The sequence below is a fragment of the Eimeria tenella genome, genomic scaffold, assembly GCF_000499545.2.
Source record: "Eimeria tenella Houghton genomic scaffold, Eth_scaff387, whole genome shotgun sequence".
Lineage (NCBI taxonomy): Eukaryota > Apicomplexa > Conoidasida > Eucoccidiorida > Eimeriidae > Eimeria > Eimeria tenella.
This window is the reverse complement of record NW_013544789.1, coordinates 1-9134: the sequence shown is the minus strand read 5'-3', so window position 1 is coordinate 9134 and position 9134 is coordinate 1. Positions and strand designations below refer to the sequence as shown.

General features: G+C 41.6%; 3 protein-coding genes across 3 annotated transcripts; 2 read left to right on the top strand and 1 right to left on the bottom strand.

Moving 5' to 3' along the window:
* Positions 1 to 352: 352 nt before the first annotated feature.
* Positions 353 to 2226, bottom strand: ETH_00020900 (uncharacterized protein; the record flags this gene model as incomplete). The annotated part of the gene is made up of 3 exons (XM_013379736.1): positions 353 to 1318; positions 1554 to 1876; positions 2070 to 2226. The coding sequence occupies 3 exons, from the start codon at positions 2224 to 2226 to the stop codon at positions 353 to 355; spliced, it is 1446 nt and encodes a 481-aa protein (XP_013235190.1).
* A 1230-nt stretch (positions 2227 to 3456) lies between these two features.
* Positions 3457 to 5802, top strand: ETH_00020895 (methionine aminopeptidase, putative; the record flags this gene model as incomplete). The annotated part of the gene is made up of 5 exons (XM_013379735.1): positions 3457 to 3769; positions 4084 to 4377; positions 4598 to 4717; positions 4950 to 5039; positions 5717 to 5802. The coding sequence occupies 5 exons, from the start codon at positions 3457 to 3459 to the stop codon at positions 5800 to 5802; spliced, it is 903 nt and encodes a 300-aa protein (XP_013235189.1).
* Positions 5803 to 6013: 211 nt separating this feature from the next.
* Positions 6014 to 9015, top strand: ETH_00020890 (uncharacterized protein; the record flags this gene model as incomplete). The annotated part of the gene is made up of 5 exons (XM_013379734.1): positions 6014 to 6045; positions 6747 to 6847; positions 7620 to 7667; positions 8059 to 8150; positions 8953 to 9015. 5 exons carry the CDS (start codon positions 6014 to 6016, stop codon positions 9013 to 9015), a joined length of 336 nt encoding a protein of 111 aa, XP_013235188.1.
* Positions 9016 to 9134: the final 119 nt, after the last annotated feature.

Genomic DNA, 9134 nt, shown 5'->3' with positions numbered 1-9134 from the left:
TTTTGCTGCTCTTCTTTTGCTAGAAAAGAAACTAGGCAGCACCGAGGGTTTAGGGTTTAGGGTTTAGGGTTTGGGGTTTAGGGCAGGGGTTGCTGTTGGAAGCAAACCCCCCAAACGGCACAAGCAGCATGGCAGCAACAGCAGCTGAAGCAACAGCAGCAGCAGCAGCAACAGAAGCAGCAACAGCAGCAGCAGCTGCTGCTGCTGCTGCTGCCGATGCAAGGCTGTCCAACCGGAGGCTTAACATAGGAAAGGACTGGCTGCGAATTTAAAAATCAAAATGAAATTAAAATAATTAAAAGTGAAATTAAAAATTAAAATTAAAAATGAAAAAATAAAATGCTCAGGGGCCTCAGCGCAGCAGCAAATCGCTGTCTGCCTTTAGCCTGCTGGGCCTTGGGGGCCCCTCCCCATCAGCAGCAGCAGCAGCAGCAGCTGCTGTTGCTGCAGCAGCAGCAGCAGCGTATTTGATTTGCTTCGTTTTAAAGGCGAAAGGCAAGCAGCGGCGGAGGAAGCTGCGGAGCTGCTGCTGCTGCTGCGAGGCCTCTGCTGCTGCTGGCATAAAAGGAAAAGGAATATTTTGGGGATTAATAAAAGCTGCTAAATAAAAAGCATCTGCTGCAGCACTAAGCAGCAGCTGGGGGGCCCCCAGGGCCCTTTGCTGCTGCTGCAGCTGCTCGCGCAGAGCAGCAGCAGCAGCTAACACCGAGGAGCAGTCCGGGGGGTCCGTTGCTGCTGCTGCTGCTGCTGCTGCTGCGATTTCTGCGGCTGTTGCTGCTGCTGAGGCTTGCGGCCTTGCTGCTGCTGCTGCTGCTGCCTCGTCAGCCCTGCAAGCTGCTGCTGCTGCCACCAGCCGCTGAATGACGGGCAGCTGATTGAGCGCTTCTTGTAAGCGCGCAGGCGGCTGCTGCTGCTGGTGTTGCTGTTGCTGCTGCTGCTGCTGCTGCTCCCTATGGATTTGGTCCCGAGCTATTGCTGCTGCCTGGCTCAGCAGCCACTGCAGCAGCAGCAAATTGTCGGCGAGCAGCAGCGGAGCAGCAAGCAGCAGCAGCCGCTCAACTCGCGAAAGAAGCCAGTTGAGCTCCACGTACACCTGGGGCTGCGCAGCCCAAGTAAGAACAGCAGCAGCAGTTTGCTGCTGCTGAGCAGCAGCAAAAGCAGCAGCAACAATATCCGAGTCCGCCGTCAGGTCTACTACCAGCAGCACTTTCTCCGCTTGCTGCTGCTGCAGCACTCCACACGCAAGCCACAACGCAACGCAAGTTCCTTCGCAGCCAGCAGCAGCAGCAGCAGCTGCTGCTGCAGCAGCGCTTTCTGTCTGTTCAGCAAAATCTGAGGGATTAAGTGCAAAGAATAAACCAATTGAATTATTTGCAAATTAAATTTAGTTTTAATTTTCAAAAACAGCGGCACCAGAGCGCAAACTGCTGCTCTCATCCAGCTGTCTGTACACCCGGAGCGGTCTGTACACCCGGAGCTGCCTGTACACCCGGAGCTGCCTGTACACCCGGAGCTGTCTATACACCTGAGGGGCACTGGCGCCTTCGTCTCACCGCGAGGGCAACAGTGAAAAGCAAATTGGAAACTCGAATTAATTTATTCCACTCTTTAGAATTAGTTAATCTTTTTTTGTTTTGAATTATTTCCCGGCCAAGTTTGTCTCGGGACTTCGCGCTGCTGCCCGCGCCCACGGAGTGTACGTACACCGCAGCGGCCCCGCTCGCAGCAGCAGCAGCAAAGCGAACAGCAAAAGTTTTCTCCACAAATTCATATTCTTCTCGAAAGCTTTTCGAAGCAGCAGAAGCATCTGCAGCAAAGTAATCCCGCGGGAACCACTGCTGCTGCTGCTGCTGCAGCTGCTGCAGCTGGCAGCGAGCTGTACGTATACCGCAGCGCAGCAACAGCAGCAGTCCGTTTCAGCTCCTTCTTTGCAGCACTCCTTTACTTTTGCTGCTTTAACGCTTCCATTATTTATTTGTTTTATTCTATTTCTTCTTTTATATCTTATTCATCTTTTCAATAATTAAATGCAACAAAAAGAAGAAATTACCCCAAAGTCAAACACCCACCAGGGGGAAAAGAATCCCCTGCTGCGTCATCGTCTGCTGCTGCTGCTGCTGCTGTTGCTGCTGCTGCTGCTGCTGCTGCTGTTGCTGCTGCTGCTGCTGCTTTGGTGAGCAGCAACAAATAGAGGAGGAGGCCGAGGCGAAGGTTTATTTTCTTCATTTCAAATTAAAATTAAAAAAGAAATGAAAAGAAATGAAAGCTTTTCTTCGTTCTGCAAATTTGTGATAACTCAAGGTGTACAGACACCTCGTTGGTGCAGCGTGAATCGCCCCAGGGCCATTCCCCCAGCAGCGGCAGCAGAAAAAACAGCAGCAGCAGCAGCAGCAGCAAGAACTACAACAGCAGCAGCAGCAGCAGCAGCAGCAGCAGCAGCAGTGACGCAGCAACGGTCAGAGGGCACTAGATTAGAGTGCTTTTGCTGCAGCACCTGAAGAAATAAAACTTAAAGAAAATAAATTTAAAAATAAAAATTAAATTAAAGCAGCAAATTGAATTTCATTTAATGCATTATTTGCTGCAGCCCTTAGCCACCTTAGGTGCCAAGGCCACAGAGGGTGAAAAACAAATTAAAAAGATATAAACAAAAATAATAAAACTAAATTTAATTCAATTTTAATATTAAACTCTTTACTGCAGATCAAAGACAATAACAGAACTTGGGGGGCCCCAGGGGGCCCAGGGGGGCCCCCGGGGGGCCCCCAGGGGGCCCCCTGCGGCCACTGGGGGCCCCGTGGGGTCCAGAGATGCTACGCTGTCCATGCCGCTGAAATGGCGAGTTTATTCATTATTTTACTTTTTATTTTAATTAAAAATAAATTAGAGTTGTTCTTATTTTGTTTTGTCGGTAGAAGTTGCTGGTTTGGAGTGTATCGACGCCGCTGCTGCGCGTGCTGCTGCCCTGGGCGCTGGTTGCTGCTGCCTGTTTGGTTCTTATTTGGCAAAATTGGCCAAATGGATTTAATTATTTGAACTGATTTATTTAAATTAATTGAACTGAATGAAATTCAACGAATGGAATCCAATTGGCGGCGGAGCAGCATCGCATCGACCGGAACACTCGAGCTGTCTGTACACCTCAACGACGCCGCCCTCCTCTTCCCAACCGCTTCTAAAACGGAAATTCATTTTTGTTTTTAAATAAAATTATAAAACTTCATTGAAACGTTTCTTTTATTTGGATTTTGTCTTTTAAGGAAAGAGCTTTCCGACTGATCCCGCGCCAGATACACCAGGTGTATCTACAGCTCGCGGCACTCTCTCGGTGGATCTTTCGGCTCCTCCGTCGCTGCAGCAACAGAATTAACAAATCTTTGAACAAATCTTTGAAAGAATTTGATTCATTTTTAATTTTTTAATCTTTTCTTGCCACTAAAAAGGATAATTGTGGGAATGGTGCCTCCGCTGTTGTTTGGGAGGCCGGGATTTTGGGGTGTACGTACAGCTGCGTCGCGTTTGGGGTGTACATTGAGCTCGCCTCGGCCTCGCGCTTTCACTTCTTTTGTTCTTCCTTCTTCCAAAGAAGCCCCTGGGGAGCAAAAGGGGCTTCAAGAAGACTCAAAAAAAGAAAAGTTAGGAGAAAATAAATCGGGAAATGGCCGGAAACTGCAGCAGCAGCAGCCGCAGCTGCAGCTGCCTTCTCCGCTGCTCAGCCGCTCCGCCTTGAGGCCTCAGGAGAAGAAGTTCAAAAAAACTTTAAAAGAAGGTCAAAAGCCGTTTACATTCTTTTTCCAATTAATTCATTTATTTATTTTTATTCTTTTCCTTTTCGATTATCATCAGAATGTCCTTTATTTATGCATTTATTTTATTATTTATTTTATTTATTTATTTTCTCCATTTTGCTGCTGCATAAATTTACCTGCACTTCCCGAATCCTGGCGAGAAATTCTTTTCTTCTTTTTCTCTTTTATCTAAAATACAATTAATTTATTTATTTATTTATTTATTTATTTATTATTTATTATTTATTATTTATTTATTTATTTATTTATTTATTTATTTATTTATTTGCTGCAGGAGAATTCGCAGTGCTGCCCGCCCAAGAAGTGCCCCCGTGGGTGCCGCGGCCCCCCTACGCTGTGGCGGCTGACGGGCGGCCTGCGCCCCCTGCTGCTGCTGCTGCTGCTGCTGCTGCTGCTGCTGCTGCTGCTGCTGCTGCTGCAGGGGGAAGTGTGGTCTACTGGGACCCCCCGGGGTGGCAAATAGACCCAAATGGAGAAGTCCAAAAGCCCGCAGCCATCGAAGGCTTAAGAGCTGCTGCTGCTGCTGCAGCTGACGCGCTGCAGCTGGCTGTCAGCAGCTGCAAGCCGGGTGAGGCTTTTGCTGCAGCACATTTATCTTTTTTATCCTTTTTAGTTTTAATTTCATCTAATTGTTTTAATTGTTTTTATTTTCACTTTTGTTTCTGTTTTTTTTTCCTTTTTTCTGTTTATTGAGGCCCTTTTGCCTTCGTTTCCGCTCGCCTTTTGAATTCCCGCTGCTGCTGGTACTGCTGCTGCTGCTGTTGCTGCTGCTGCTGCTGCTGCCGCAGGTGTTACTGCGGAAGAGATCGACTCTTTGGTGCACAAGTTTTTAATTTCTAAAGGAGCTTATCCAGCAGCAATTAATTTCTTTGGTTTTCCCAAGGCGCTTTGCATCTCCGTCAATGAAGGTATTTAATTAATTCTTTTATTTATTTATTTATTTTGAAGAATTTATTTATTTATTTATTTATGTATTTGTTTCTTTGTTTATTTCCCTTTCCCCTCTCGTATCTTGGTCTGTAGCTGCTGCTGCTGCTGCTGCTGCTGCTGCTGCTGCAATGCCCCAAAACCCAACTCCTAACCTACACACCCTAAACCCCAAACCCTAAACCCTAAACCCTAAATTAGGGTTTGCTGCAGTTGCCTGCCACGGCATTCCCGACGTCCGCCCTCTGCAAGAAGGGGATATTGTCTCTATAGACTGCACGGCTTTTCTAAATGGCTTTTTTGGTGAGTGTGGCAGATTTTGAAAATTAAATTCAATTAAATATTAAATTAAATATTAAATATTAAATATTAAATTAGTTAAATATTTAGTTCATTTTATTAAATCAACTTGTCTTTTTATTTGCAAAAAAATATTCAAAAAGGAATTCAATTTGCTACTGGTCTCTCTTTCTTTCAAAACTATGACACATTTCAAGCCCCCTACATCCGCAAACAACTAATTAATTAATTAATTAATTAATTAATTAATTAATTAATTGGTTTATTATTTATTATCTATTTGGCGGAATTGAATGCGTCTTCTTCATGTTCGAAGATTTGAATTTGAAGGTAATTGAGGTGTACAGACACCAGCGAGCCTCCCAGAAAGTGATTGCTTTTTTGAAGAGCAAAAGCCTTTATTTCTGATTATTTATTAATTAAATTGGTTTATTATTTTATTTCACCTGTATTGTTCAATTAAATGAACAAACAAGCCAGGAAATGAATAAGTGGAAGAAAAGTTGAAAAGCTTTTCAGTGCATGCGCGTAGCTGTCCATACACCTGAATCAGCCGGAGCCTCCCTTCTGCGGTCTCTCCTTTTCGCTTATTATTTCATTTTTATTTTTATTTTAATTTATTTTTATAATTTTTTTTATAATTTACTCTTTTAATTTATATTTTCTTTCTTTGTTTGCAGGAGACTGCGCTGCAACTGTGGCAGTTGCCCCCGTGGCTCAGCAGCACGCGGACCTCATTGCTGCAGCCAAGGCAGGCAAACCCTAAACCCTAAACCCTTACACTCTAAATCCTAAACCCTAATCAAGTTGAGGAGGCGCCCACGCGCTCTCCGCTAGAAGCACAAGGTGACTCCTGCGCCGTCACACTTTTGGCACTATAAGGAATTTAGGGTTTAGGGTTTAGGGTTTAGGGTTTAGGGTTTAGGGTTTGTGTGCAGGAGTGCTTGGATGTGGCTGTGCGGGCTGTAAAGCCGGGGATGCCAATTGGGGAAGTTGGAGAAATTATCCAGTAAGGGTTTAGGGTTTAGGGTTTAGGGTTTAGAGTTTAGGGTTTCCGATTGAGGGTCTAGAATTTAGGTTGCGGGTATTCGGGTTCAGCTTAGAGATTAGGAGTTCAGAATTTAGGGTTTAGAGTCACGTGCCTAGGGTCTAAAGTTTAGGATTGAGGTTTAGGGTTTAGGGTTTAGGGTTTAGGGTTTAGTAGACCCTAAGCCCTAGAAATAAACGAGAACGCCAACTTACTAATGAAATAATAAAAATGAATAATGGGGGAAGCAAACAAGAGGCAAAGAAAGGGAGAGAGAAGGGGACCAAATTAAGAGTATTCAAATGGAATAAAAAGGAGCTAAAAATAAAGGGAAAATAAATAAATTAAATAATAAATTGCATAAATAAACTTAATAAATAATAAAACAAATAAATTAAATAAATAAATAAAATGGCAAACAGGAAGCTGATTTACCAACGGAGAAAAAACCAGTACTAAGAGCCCCTAGCAGCCGCCAAACACAGCACAGCAGCAGCAGCAGCAGCAGCAGCAGCAGCAGCAGCAGCAGCTGCAGCAACGACTAAGTCGCGTTCTCAGCGTCCTGTTCGTATTTTCTCTTCTGCATGCGTTGCATTTAAATCTTTGAGCACTAGAACTGTGGAGAAGCCCCGAAAGAGCTTTCTTTTGCTGCTGCTGCTGCTGCTGCTGCTGCTGCGGTGCAGCAACTTCGCCAGCAGCAAAGGCCTGAAAGTCGTGGCGGACTTCTGCGGCCATTTTATTGGCCGTCGGCTGCACTTGCCTCCCCTTGTGCCTCACAGCGCTCGTGAGGATTTTAATTTTTAATTTTTTTGATCTTTTTGAAATCTTTTTTCTCTTTTTTGACTTCTTTTTAGTCCTTTTTGAGGCTCTTTTGCTGCTCATTTGGTCTTCCTTTTTGTCTTCTTTTTTGTCCTTCCTTTGGCTCCATTGGCTGCCCATTTGATCTCCATTTTGGTCTTTTTTATGTCTTTTGTTCCTTTTTATCATTTTCTTTTGTCTCTGTTGGATGTTCATTTTGATGCTTTTCTGAATTTCTTTTGCTCTTTTTTGACTTCTTTTTAGTCCTTTTTTGAAGTTTTTTGCTGCTCATTTGGTCTTCCTTTTTGTCTTCTTTTTAGTCCTTTTTTTGCTTCTTCTGCTGCTTCTTTGTTCTTCTTTTTTTCTTTTTTTTGAATCCTTTTTGCTGCATTTTGTCTCCCGTTTAGTCTTTATTTGAACTTTATTTGAACTTCATTTTACTCTTTTTGGCCTCTTTTGCTGCTTTTTTGTTTTCTTTTTTTGGATCTTTTTCTTGCCTTTTTTGTTTTCTTTTGCTGCTCATTTGGCCTCTATTGTAGACCTTATTTGGTCTTTCTTCTTGTCCTTTTTGTTTTCTTCTCATTTCTCTTTTTGCTTCTTTTTTATTTCTTTTTGCTTCTTTTTTGTTTCTTTTTAATTTCTTTCTTGTCCCTTCGTTATTATATTTATTTATTTATATTTATTTATTCATTGATATTGATTGTTTATTTATTTATTTATTTATTTATTTATTTATCTTCTTCAATTTACTTTTGCAGCAAATGACGCCAAAGGGGTATTCAAGGTCGGCCAGACCTTCACCATCGGTACATACACCCCAACTGGCTTCACTTTTCATTTCCACTTTTTATTTATTTCCCATTTCTTGTTCTTCCAAAGGCCCACTGTTGCTGCTGCTGCTGCTGCTGTGCTGCTGCTGCTGCTGCTGCTGTTGCTGCTGCTGCTGTTATTATTATTCAAATACTATTAATTAATTGTTATTTAATTATTATTTGATTATTATTCAATTATTATTATTTATTCATTTCTAATTGTTCGTTTTTACCCTCAACTTGGAACTGCTGATTGTTAATTCTTTTCGTGAATTAATTTCTATTTATTATCCCTAATTTTATTTATTTTTAATTTAATTTAATTAATTTAATTTAATTAATTTAATTAATTTAATTAATTTAATTTGATTTAATTTTTTTGCAGAGCCAATTCTGACAGAGGGCAGCGGCGACATTTACTGCTGGGCCGACGGCTGGACTGTATGTACACAAGACGGAGGCCGTTGCGCGCAGTTTGTAAGTTGTATTTATTTTAATTTTTTATTTTAATTTTAATTTTTTGATTATTCGTTTTAATTATTTATCTTCATTATTTACTTTAATTCCAATTGTTTATTTTAATATCTGTTTTATTATTTCAATTAAATTATTTGTTTTAATTATTTATTTTTATTTTTCTTTTTATTTCTCTTTTTTTCATGTTCCGACACTCCCGCACCTCCCCAAATGTGCACATTTAAACCACTCGCCCGGCACCCTAAAAAATAAATTTTTAAGATTTCCCACTAACACCAAAATGAATTTAAAATAAAGCAACATTAAATAACGTTTAATTTGAAATAAAATATAAATTGGTAAAATATAAATTGGTACATTATAATGATATTTATAATATATTCGGAGTATTTTATCACATTTTTTATGTATGTAATATATATATTTATGTCCAAATGAAGAAATTACTTCTGGTGTTGGCCAGGCTCTCTCTCTGTATAATAAATTATATATAATATGTATAATAATGTTATATAATAACATATAACACTAATATATAACAATAGTATATATATATGTTTTTTAACATTTATGTCTTTTAAATATATTATATATGTATATATATATTAGAAAGTAAAGCCCCAGCGGGGGAGAGAAAACAAGAGTTGCAGCATAACTTAAAAGACAAAGAAATACCTCTGAAGACAAAAAGGCCTTCAGCGCATGCGCTACGTCTGCGTTGAGGTGTACGTACACCCGAACAAATGCAGCTTCAAGAGAAAAGTTTCTTTTTGTTTGTTCTTTATATTTGTTTGTGCGGCAGGAACATACACTCCTGGTGACTGAAGAAGGAGCAGTTCCTTTGACAGTGCCGACTGGTTCCTGAGGGCTTTGGGGTGTACGTACACCTGGCCCCAGTGCGCGCGCTGCAGGTACTCGAAAAGATTCCATTTGTTTTATTCTTTCAACTGGATCTGCGCAGCCCCGCGCGGCGCCCTCTTTCTA